The sequence below is a fragment of the Natator depressus genome, chromosome 8 (genome assembly GCF_965152275.1).
Source record: "Natator depressus isolate rNatDep1 chromosome 8, rNatDep2.hap1, whole genome shotgun sequence".
Classification (NCBI taxonomy): Eukaryota; Metazoa; Chordata; order Testudines; family Cheloniidae; genus Natator; species Natator depressus.
Window position 1 is genome coordinate 11,892,708 of NC_134241.1, and position 11,649 is coordinate 11,904,356.

The 11,649-nt window shown below is 47.1% G+C and overlaps 1 protein-coding gene across 1 annotated transcript; it reads left to right on the top strand.

Annotated features, from left to right (window-relative positions):
* The first annotated feature begins 2,173 nt into the window (after positions 1–2,173).
* Positions 2,174–10,954, top strand: PITX1 (paired like homeodomain 1). Its single transcript, XM_074962082.1, has 3 exons — positions 2,174–2,412; positions 5,671–5,876; positions 10,213–10,954. The coding sequence occupies exons 1-3, from the start codon at positions 2,250–2,252 to the stop codon at positions 10,759–10,761; spliced, it is 918 nt and encodes a 305-aa protein (XP_074818183.1). The 5' UTR covers positions 2,174–2,249; the 3' UTR covers positions 10,762–10,954.
* The last annotated feature ends 695 nt before the right edge of the window (positions 10,955–11,649 follow it).

An 11,649-nucleotide genomic window follows, 5' to 3' on the forward strand; every position in this document is an offset into this window, starting at 1 on the left:
GAAGGAGTTATTATAGCCACATGAAGGGATTGTAAATACGTTGCAATAATGGGGTTTTCCAGAAGAGTAAAACAGGCCGTTTTATTGCAACACGAAGCAATGTTATATTCATTAGATTATAGTTAGTGAGCGATCAAACCACAACGAATCTATTAAACGTTCACTGGAAATAAAAACTTCGGTGGGAAAGTAGTTTAGGGTTGTGTGTGCAGACTTGGTTTTCCATCGGTAGGTTAGGGATTTAAATTGTCCCTCTAGATGCCTTACATGGATGGCTCCTACACCGAGCATGCGGGGGGACTGGAAGGGAAAGTTGTTCCCCTTTTAAGAAAGGGCAATAAAAGGAGAGAGAGAGACCCCAGTGGGACTGGTTTGTGCCAGCCCAGAGAGAGTGGGGCTGTTTTACTAAGCTTTAGCAAGGGCTCCTAACAAGAAGGCCTCTGTGGGGGGGAAGTTCAGGGGGATCGGACTGTTTACTAGCTCTGTAAACAACTCATTATTTAGTCACTAAAGTGACACCACACCCTCCTGCCAGAGACGTTAGGACCAGCGTGCAGAGCCAGAGAACCCGAGACCTGGCTGTCTCCAGCCAAACGCATCGTGCAGAGCTGTAATGAGCCCGAAAACGGGTGACAGGCTAACCCGAGTCCATGTTCTCAGCCCCAAAGCAAAGGGACTCGCTTCACGTTTGTAGCTGTCACCCCACAGGGCCTGAGTAAATTCCCCACCACCCCGGCTACCTGAATTCACTTCGCCTCCTTTCCCAGCACCCCAGCCCGACCCGTGAGGCCGGGGATGACCGAGGCGCTTGTGCTGCGTTCCAGCAAATACGGAGCACGTCTGGGCCGCAGCCTGCTCTACCTGGCGAGCCCCAAGTCCAGGCGTGTCAATCGGAGGAGAAATCGGCCCTCGATTATTTCCGCTTGGAAATGCGGAGGAAAGAACAACCTCAACAAAAGGCCGGGAGCGCCCAGTATTTATCCGCGGTTCCCGAGCTCTGCTCCCGGGGGAACCCAAATCAAGGCAGCATCTCTCAGTCTAGGTAATAACACAGGGCACGGCGAGCCAGGGATGTGGGCTGCCTCTTGCAGCATGACGGGAGAGCGTGCGAGGAAGGTTTCATTTTTGTTACCAAATAGTCTTTGACATCCTTGGAAATATCCCCTGAGACAGATTCCCCCCCTCCCCCTTCCCCCTTTAAAACGTGTCTCAGAGACGTCCACATTAAAACTACTTGTCCCCGGGGTTAAAAGTATAGTATCGCAGCCAAATGGGAACGCAGGTTTATTTCTCCCAATAGATCAGCAAGTTTAAAGGCGCAGCTTCTTCCTTGTGCTTATTGTGCAGCGAGTGTACCCAGCAGGAGTAACCATTCCAGTGCAACATGCGATTGATTCTGCGCCTGCCCTGCTCCGGGGGCGGGGCGGGGAGAAGAGATGCCTAGATCTGCTTTGCAGGAGACTGGAAAGAATTTGATCTATTTAGATTAGTCTCTGATATATGGTTTTTAAATATTTGGGGCTTAACAGATCGCGTAGCGAGTCAAAGAGCTCATACCACGCGCTGAATAAATCACTGGGCTTGGGGGAAAGTTGGGGGTAGGGGGCGCTGATTGGGTGAGGGCTTGCGGTGGTAAGAGCAAAAAGACCTTTCTTCCTCCAGCAAGACGAGCAGAGAGGGCAAGAGACCCCAGGAGTGTCCTAACACTGGAGAGACGCTCCGCCGGGCTCCCGGGGCAGAGGGACCCCGAAGGAGAGCGCTGTGGCTTTAAGAAACATGCAGCTAGTATTCCAGGGTGCCTTAGAGACAGCTCATATATATGGGGAGTTTGCAAGCAGTAGTTCTTCCAGCTAGATTAGGCTGGGTGAGCGCTAGATGGGGTGATATATTAGCGAGACTGGGAGGTTTTAACCTTAAGTGGGAGGAGCTGGGTTTAACTACAGGCATTTGTTCCAGGGCAAGTCGCTTTAATCTCTTTAGCTTTAAACTATCCAACTCGCAACCCGCATTTTTCTGCCGGGGATCTTTACCACTTTCATGCATACGCGGTTGGACCGGTGCAGCTATTGCAGAGCAAGGACAGTCGGGCTTCTAGGCATTTCTCCGAGCTCTTCTTCTGATTCTTTGAAAATAACAATAAAGTAAAGCAATTCAGAAATAGTACTAAGTGGATTTTCAGACCTATATCTATATCTATATATTGTGGAATAAACACCTGCATAAACCAAAATCAACCCAGCCTCCTTGCCATGGATTCCTTTAAAGGTGGGATGAATTTGGAAAGACTGCCAGAGAGTTTAAGACCCCAGCCTTCCCATGACATGGCTTCCAGCTTCCATTTGCAAAGATCTTCTGAATCCAGAGATCCGATTGAGAATTCAGCCAGTGAATCGTCAGATACAGAAGTCCCAGGTAAAACCCTTACACTTCCTCTTCTTTTGTTCTTTCTTTCTTTCCCTGCTGGATTAATTCTAATGCACGCTGCACAAGAGACTGTCCTGCCCAGGCAGGATGCACCAGAGAGATTGAAATACCCGGTGGTGTTGGTGGGTGGATGTAATCACTAGAATTAATTAGCGCCAAACCGGGAAGGTGGATGGGGGAGATCACAGATACAGAGCTGACCCTCTTCCATGCCCCGGCTCTGACAGTCTAGGGAATGGAAGAATATTGCTACCAACTTCAAGCCGAGAAGCAGGGTTTTGTTATGGTTTTTACAGATATTAATTTATCCGGGGGAGTGCGGTTTTGCAGAATGTTTCTGAAATAATGTCAGCTCTGCCGGGGTTTATTTTCCAGCTCTGGCTGCACAGACGTAAAAGGATCTCTCCGTCAAAGGAGGGGGGAACTGCAAAGCATTGGGGGGGGGGGGAATGAGGAGGGGAGTGGAGAGAGACCGGGCAGCTCAGATTTATTATTACGTGGGGTAAGCGTTACTAAGCCTAGTTTTTAATTTTATGTATAGATGGGGAATAAACCATAGCGTTTTACAAGAACTGAGTTGGATCTAAACAGGAGTCGTTTGGTCTCCGCGTTTACATCCGCCTGTTGAACATGTGCAATTATTGTAGGGAAAGCTGTGGTTTCCTAGTTTGTATTTAATTAAAACAGTAATCGTTCCTCTAATGACAAGAAACCCCATATAAAGGAAACAAAAAGCCCTGGAAAAATATGGACTACGGGAAACAGCGCCTGGTTCCTTCTTCAAAATTTCCCTGCACAGAGGATCGTTTTTTCAAATTATTGTTATTTTAAATTTAAACGGGTCTTGTGCCTGCCACAAAACCAAATCCGAAGGCTGACCTGGCAGCAAACACGTTCGGTTTTTCCTCCAAATCTGATCTGAAAACAAGGCTTGGAGTGTAGACTGGAGAGGGGGTGCTTCCAGGTGCGTGGGTCCCCCCCCACCTTGAAATACTGTAGGGGATTATTGCTCCATCTTGCTCTACCCCTAAAATCTGACCCATAAATTCTAAGGAAACTAAATAGCAGGGTCCATTTAGTCTTAAGAGAATTCACAAAATACCTTTCACTGTTTAATGGAAAAGTGTGCTAATGCCAATCAAGACTAATGGGTGGTATTATGATTAGAAGTGGTACCGCAGCCTTATGCCCAAACAGTATTTCTCATGCAAATCGTGGCGGGGATCAATCAAATGCAAAGATTGCAATCACTTTGATGGATGGTTTCTTTGAGGACACGGGTTTTTCCTTACTTGTTTGCTCTCTTGCCTGCACGAGAAGCGGCCCCAGCCACCGAGGGGTGGAAAAAACTGCCAGAAAGATTTGTGTGTTCAAAAATGAAATCATTTTCACATGCAGCCTTTACAGTTAGGGCATGTAGACTCGGTTCGCGGAGACACACATTTACACCAGCGGCGAATTTTTGGGGACACAATCAGTTGCAAAGGCAGCGAGGGAGGGACACCAAGGATCTTTAAATGGGGTTTCTGTTCGAGGCCTTGTTTGCTCTGCAAACCACTTACTGGAAATAGTGGCCATCCGCGAAGCAATAAGCCCATTTACCACCCTTTGGTTTTCATTTACCCGTTTGAGGTCCAGCATTTTTACTCCAAGAGTTCCCAGGGAGGCCCTAGGTACAGAATCTTTCCAAGTATGAGGAATCAACCGTTTTGCAAGGATTTTTTATTAATTAATTTTAAATTTTTATTATTAGCAGGCTCTGAGAGGAAGTCTGTATTTCAATACGTTAGCATTATCTTTACATTCCTCCTTCCTTTATGATGTACAGCACCTCAGAATAGTCTCATTATTGAGCTATCCGTCCTCCCTGTGAAATCCTCTCAAAGAGACCCTCCAAAATCAAGTCAAACTCATTGGTGTGAGTACAAAGGGAAAACAACACGTGTGTGTATTTCTCTCTATATAATTTTGATTTAGTTATTGTGTGTAATATAGATTAGTATTACATCTGTGTGTATATATATATACACATATGTATATTATACACACTAATGTGTATATATATTCAAATAAATACATCAAAATTAGAGCGAGAGAGAAAGAGAAACAATACACACGTGTGGCATATATACACGCCGCTATTTAAAGTAATGTGTGGCTATTGTGAAAATAAATAAATCAAAATTGTACATAGACATACATATGTATTATACAAATTATATATCTATGTATATACATCTACAGAAGTATTTTATAGATATATGTAGGAAGGGAGATTTTGTCTCTACACATTAATAAAAGTATTAGTATATTCTATTGGTATAGTTTAAATCAGTTCAAATAATGTATCGAATTCCTCATTCCATATGTGTGAATCCAAAAATGTATTCAAAAATGTAAAAAAGATCCGCGGTTTCCCCCTTGATTTTAGTAGATTTTCTATTTTTCCCTAGTTATAGCAAGCGATTGTGTTGAATTCCTTCGACAAATTTAGATAAACATAATTCACAAAACGGGAATGTTGCAGACAGACAGCTACCAGCGTTTCTTACCTTTTATTCGATTTTGGGATAAAGGCTTTAGTGGATCATTCTCTGCTTAAATCAATTCTCATATTCCCGAGAGGGAGGGGAGTTCACCTTTTCGATTAATTCATGTTTTATTTTACACTCTCTGACGTTTTCTAAGATTAATACGGTGGGGAAATGGCCATGTACAAGAACAACGCACTCGAGCAGAAATTTCTCTTTAGATTGGGGGGGGGAGGGTGTCACAAAGCAGAGAAACGATTTTTAAATATATTTGTTTCCTTTTTTATTATTAATTGGTATTATTATTTTGCCAAGAAGCTTTCAATCTAAAAGCCGAGCCCATTAGAAATGAGTTTCTTCCCCCACTGTAAGTGTCAGAGCCCCCTGGACAGAAGGACAGGCCTAGAGGAGAGGATAACTGAACACGCTACTGCTTGGACTTTACATTTCAGGGGAACATTTTCTCAGGAAACCTTCCTGAATCACGCGGGGCTGGTTGAAATAGAAAAAGCGCCGGGCCTGTGGTAGGAAACAGGCGCTAGATCTAGCCTTGCACGGCAGAGGCACGTATGTAAGAGATTTTTTTAAAAAAGAGGATTTTGTTTTGTACCTTCTGCAAATGGCTGAGGGGAAGGAGGAGGGGGATCTAGGGGCCAGGAGGCCAACTCCGTGTGTGTCACCGCTCGGGTCTCGGTGCCTTGTTGTTTTTAAACAGAAAAAGACCGGAGCGGCGAACAGAAGAGCGAGGATGGAAACCCGGACGATCCGGCGAAGAAGAAGAAACAGAGGCGGCAAAGAACTCACTTCACCAGCCAGCAGCTGCAGGAGCTGGAAGCCACTTTCCAGAGGAACCGCTACCCGGACATGAGCATGAGAGAGGAGATTGCTGTGTGGACCAATCTCACCGAGCCCAGAGTCAGGGTAAGGGGGAGCCCCGGCCCAGCCACCCTAGGGGCAACCGGCGATTCATTCTCAGCAGCCCAGAGATATCAGCCTTGTCCTTGTAGGGCCCGATCCAGCGCCCATTGGCTGGGACGCCCAGTGGCCATGGGCTCTGGCCCGCAGTCTTTTCTGAAGTCGGAAAAACTTCCAATTATTTGGTAGGATGCATCGCAAGCGAAAATAAAGACACACTTGTCAAGGTGAACAGGCGCCTGGCGGTGAGGAGTGGAGAAATTAAAGGGAGAAATTACTTTGTTAACAGCTGCTAGCTTGGCCTTTTAAAACCGATTGTAGCCTAACAGATCATCTGTCAATTTCATTTGCATTGCCAATACTTACCCAGAACGTACTGTGCTTCTTAGATAATACCCGGGTATAATTATAGTATTGAATATACCCCATAATTATGGGAGGCACGCAATAAATAGAGAATCCTTAATATATTAACACCCAGGCCTTCATTTCGTTTGGTCAATTGTCGTGGGCAAATGGGAGAGAAGGAAACCTTGAGCTGAGAAGATCTGATGTCTTGCAGGCAGCAACACCAGGCAAGCAGTTGTCAAAAGCTCAGGAAAGTTGCCGTCTCGTTTAAGCCCTGTCTTTGCTTTCCAAGATTTCCCTCTTGCTCCCCGTTCTTAAGATTTCGGATCTCTCGGGAGAGCATAGAGAAATCAAAGGCAACAGCTGGTCACGAAGGAACTGTATCTAAAGCCCAGTTGGGAAAGCGTGCCGCAATATCTCTGAGAAGACAGCTAGACTGGGGCAGGGAGCAGGCATTAGAAGGCAAAGGATGCTACCAGGAATCAACAGCTGAATGCAGGAAACTCTGCTCGTGTAATTGCCCAGGGAAGGGCTTTAGGACCCTCAGGCAGGTTTTTTTTTTTAATCCCGTTTTAAGGAGCATCCATAATACACATCAATAATTCGGAGAGCCAGAGAGAAGGCTCCGCCACCATTTCAGAGAAGCCCATTTTTAAATCGCCCCTGTGCCTGGAAAGGGCAGGATCTAGCCCATAAAAGCCATCTTGCTGGATTTACTGTTCTCTCCTGGATTGATTAAAGGCAGTAATTTAGCCCTAAACAGGAAATATATTTGCAATTCTCTTCCCCTGATTGGGAGCATGAGGGACAGAGGCCTCCTCCAAACACAGGCTAGGAAGTCGGATCTTTTCGGGGGGGGGGCAGTATTTTTAATGTAAACAATCAATGGTTAAAATTGCCAGCAATGGCTCAACCCCAAGGCACCTCTATTCCCCCCGATGTAAAAGAGACGCACATGCCCCAGGTACAGGGTTTAACCGGGGGTATTCCAATCCCTACACATCTCACGAGGGGCTAGATTAGACAGGGTTTTGAGTGGATAAATTCCATTAAAACGGAGGAATAGACCAGCCATAGAAATACAGGCAAGTTTATACTCTCCTGGGCACAGTCAGTAAAGTGACAAGGAAACATACGGCGTCTGCTGATAAAGTATATACAATAAGTGATGCGATTCAAACATGATGCTGTCCTACAGAGTGACTGGAAAGCGGTTAAAATAATCTGCTTCACATCACCGAGCAGATGTCTGTATACTATGTAGAAAATATATCTAATGAAAAGTGACTACTGTCTATCACTATGGAGTGTGTAACGGCCCCAGTGTGTGCACTGTGCACACGGTGTGCACACAGCCAGTGTTCATCTCCACAATTCAACGTATACGAGGAGGCAGATAAGTTATTTGTACTAGTAAACTGTACAAACTGTCAACAGACAAACGAAAGGACAAGGGTCCGGGCTAGATTAGATTCCAAAGTCAATAACCATTGTAGACACACATACTCGTAGGACTGGGCTGTCCCTGCTCTATGGGTCTCTAGCCAGTGCTACCTCAGACTATCTAGTTAGGTCATTTATTTATTTGTTTTTAACATATTACCTTGTTGCAACTGAACGTCAAATCAGAACGACTCGTCCTGCCGTTCGGATTTTATTGATTCTGATGGTTTGTTTGTGGCGGGTTGGTTTGTGTCTTGCTCTTTTTTTGTTTGCGGGTATTTTTCCTCCCCCTCCAATTTGTTTTTCGTCCCGGGCTATTACCCTGGTTTGTTTGCAGAGCGGATGTGCTGACCCCAACCCGGGGTATACTCCACGCTCTGCAGGGGTATTGTATTAGTCTCTGGTGGGTGTTGTTTACTAACAGTGTCCTGTCTACACAGTCCCTCGCCAATTGCAGATCCGCAGTGTGACACGATACACCATAAAATGAAAGGCATACACAATCCTGCATCTTGGAAAGTCCTGAAAGGGGGGTCTGGATTTTCCAGCACTGAAATACGCTTTACACGTTCATAGCACCATAGGGCCCCACGGGATGGGTTTTGAGCTGAGACCTTAGTAAGAAAGCAACTAGAAGGTTGGGACGGGTGAATTAAACCGTTCTCTGGAAATTCACCAGCACAGGGAATAATAAATAAAGGAGAAAATGGAGGTAGATTTAACCCATTCACTTGGTCTCAGTGCCTGGTAACAAATCAAACCCCTACAGTTCAGAAAAGCCACTTTTGTCTAGATGAGTAACCGGCTAACTGAGCAAATTAGACTATCTGTAAGGTTACCTCTTAAGGTTTTTCAGGGCTAAATACTCGCTGTATTTGAAAGCATTGTATTAATTGCAGTTTTCTTTTTTAAAAAAAAAACCCACCACCACAATTCAAGGATTAAAATGTGCATTTCTGTGGCTGGAATATTTCAGGAAGCAAATAAAACTAATATGAGTTGCCATTAACTGAATTTCTTTCTCCCCTCTGTACGGAGAGGTTTGGGTTTGATGTTCTGAGATTGCAGTTTTGCAAATCCAACTTTCATTTGCCAGGAGGGCCTTCCTTTAAAAGTTTAAAATGTCTAGAAGCCATAATTAAAACGATTACCCCTCGTTTTCAGGAAATTCCTGTCTGGAAGCACCTTCTGAGGAGTGAATTACAAGTTTTGAACACTCTGGTTTTCGTTTCCTCTTCATATTTAGACGGGATTTTTTTGTTTTTCCCAACTAGTCCCCCTCGATCCTTGTTATCGCTATTTAAAAATAAAGCATTGCCATTAAAAACGCTGGGAGGACAGGCTCGAAGAGCAGAGCCTCGCAGCCGCGAGAGTCACCTAGTTTTGAGGGGGATTTAAAATCCGTGGCGTTGAGGGTAGTGGGGATTTCAGTGCCCGGCACAAAGCAGCTGTCTGCCACCCTCTTGCAGGAGCTGCCGTGGGGGAATGTCTCTTTAGGGGCCTGATCCAAACCTCAGTGGCTCTTAACGACAACGAGACAAGAGCTACCTTTACCAAGGGGTTAAGGAGAGGACAGTTCACAGGCTGATCTCACCCAGCAAGGCAGGAAGAGGATTTTTTCCCCAGCCTGGCCAGCCCGATCTTTGGAGGTCATTATCCCATCAGATCTACAGCCCCCCACCCAAGCCCCTGCAGTGACGTTTGCCATGCAATGCCGGAGTGCGGCCTTGGTCTGCGTTAGCTCCTTCAGCTCCGGCTTTTCCTGCTCTCTGGGCAATGCACTGGGTTGGGTGCCAGGGGCCTCCAGCACCGCCCGTGAGATAAAGCCTGGATGAGGTTTGGGCATCAAACACCCATCAGCGCCCCTCGGCTCCTCCGTTCCCGACTCAGGGCCGTACATTCTCATTAGACATAACGTCCCAGGCTGCATCCATCCACAGGGCGATGCATTTTTTTTGAAACCTAAACACCCTAATCCAATCCCCATTTTACGATCTGTAACAGAGGACTTTTATTGTCCAGCTTTAGCTTTCGGAAACACAGCCGAGCCCGGGCGAGCCGGCGCTAATCAGAACAGGGCCTGGGCGAGGCGCTGCAGCATGGCCAATTAATGCGCTCTGTAAATAAGCGCAGCAACAGGCAGGGCTAAATTAAAAGCAGAGATTGGAGGTGTGCAGCGCCGGAGCCGCGGCGTGGAGCTGGGGAGGCGGCTCCTCTCTCTAAGCCAGGGGGAACAAGCCACGGGATCTGGGGAGAGGCAAGACACCAGGGCAGGCTGGGGCAGCGTTTATGGTGCGCAGCAGGCAGGAGAGGCAACACCCAGGGCAGGGAGGGTGAGCCAGGGACTGTCCACTGCAGAGCTTGGCTTTTCCTCTGCAAATCCTCCCCGGTGTGGCCAGCTCCTGGCAGAGGCTCCGAGAACCCCCCCCCCCCCCCGCGCATCCCTACCCCCAGGGCTGCGTTCCCCGGGTCCCTGCCGGGGCTTCGGCCGGGCGATTCCCCCTGCAAGAGCCTGGCGCGCTTACCCTTTACTCTGCCCTTTCCCCTCTAGGTCTGGTTCAAAAACCGCCGAGCCAAGTGGAGAAAGCGGGAGCGCAACCAGCAGATGGACCTGTGCAAGAACGGCTACGTGCCCCAGTTCAGCGGGCTCATGCAGCCCTACGATGACATGTACGCCGGCTACCCCTACAACAACTGGGCCACCAAGAGCCTGACCCCGGCGCCGCTCTCCACCAAGAGCTTCACCTTCTTCAACTCCATGAGCCCCCTGTCCTCGCAGTCCATGTTCTCCGCCCCCAGCACCATCTCCTCCATGAGCATGCCCTCCAGCATGGGCCACTCGGCCGTGCCCGGCATGCCCAACGCCAACCTCAGCAACATCAACAACCTCGGCAACATCAGCGGCTCCTCCCTCAACTCCGCCATGTCCTCCCCCGCCTGCCCCTACGGCCCGCCGGGCTCGCCGTACAGCGTCTACAGAGACACTTGCAACTCCAGCCTGGCCAGCCTCAGACTGAAATCCAAGCAGCACTCCACTTTCGGCTACAGCAGTTTGCAAAGCCCAGGCTCCAGTCTAAACGCCTGTCAGTACAACAGCTGACGGACTAACTGGGGCCCAAGCAGCCGGAGAGAGGAAGCTCTGCGGCCTGGTAGCAAACCAAACAAACACGGACCAGAAATCTTTTGCAAGAGACGCCAAAATCTAATACACGGATGAGTTGCAATTTTCCTCTGGATTATGCGGGTTGTATGTGTTTACTTGAACTTGCACAGGAGTTTCTAACGCGGTCCACTTTCTAGAGCAGAAGAGTGGAAGGGGGAGGCGGGGGGGGTACAGATGGTGGTAAAGGCTGGGCTGTGCTGCCCAGTTCGTGGTAAGGGAAGAGGTTTGGTTAATGTTTACCACTGACCAACAACAACAAAAAAAAAAGGTTACGTGCAGAATAAATTCTGCGGGAATATGGTTAAAATATTAGGGATGAAACTATAAAAAAAAAAACCAAAAAACTTAACGACCAGGTTCAACCACTTAACTAAGGTTCTATTTATATCTGCCGTTACATTGTGCCCGATCGTTGTGCTCGGCCCTTGAATAAAAGGTTTTTAAACTGCATGATTCTTGATGTTTTTTCTTTAGTTGATCCAGTCATTCCTAGGACTAAGCAAGCGACAGGTTCCGGCCTCTCTTGTCCTTTCCAGAGGGCTGCAGTATCGCCTTTCCGGAGAAGAGCACAAAAAGAAACCGGGTCAGCCTTTTCTCCCTCCAACGTCTTACCCTGATAATGAAATTATCAGTCACCTTTACTTAAAAAGTGGTTTTCTTTACCCCCCCCCCAAAAAAAAAAAAAAAAGATTCTAGAGAGTCTAGAGAGAGAAAAAACACTCACGACAAAAGACGGACTGTCATGAAGTGAATCCTGATACTGCATCTCTACTAAAGAAACCGAGTGAGTCTGGAAATGATGAAAGGTTGCTTAGCAATTCTGGA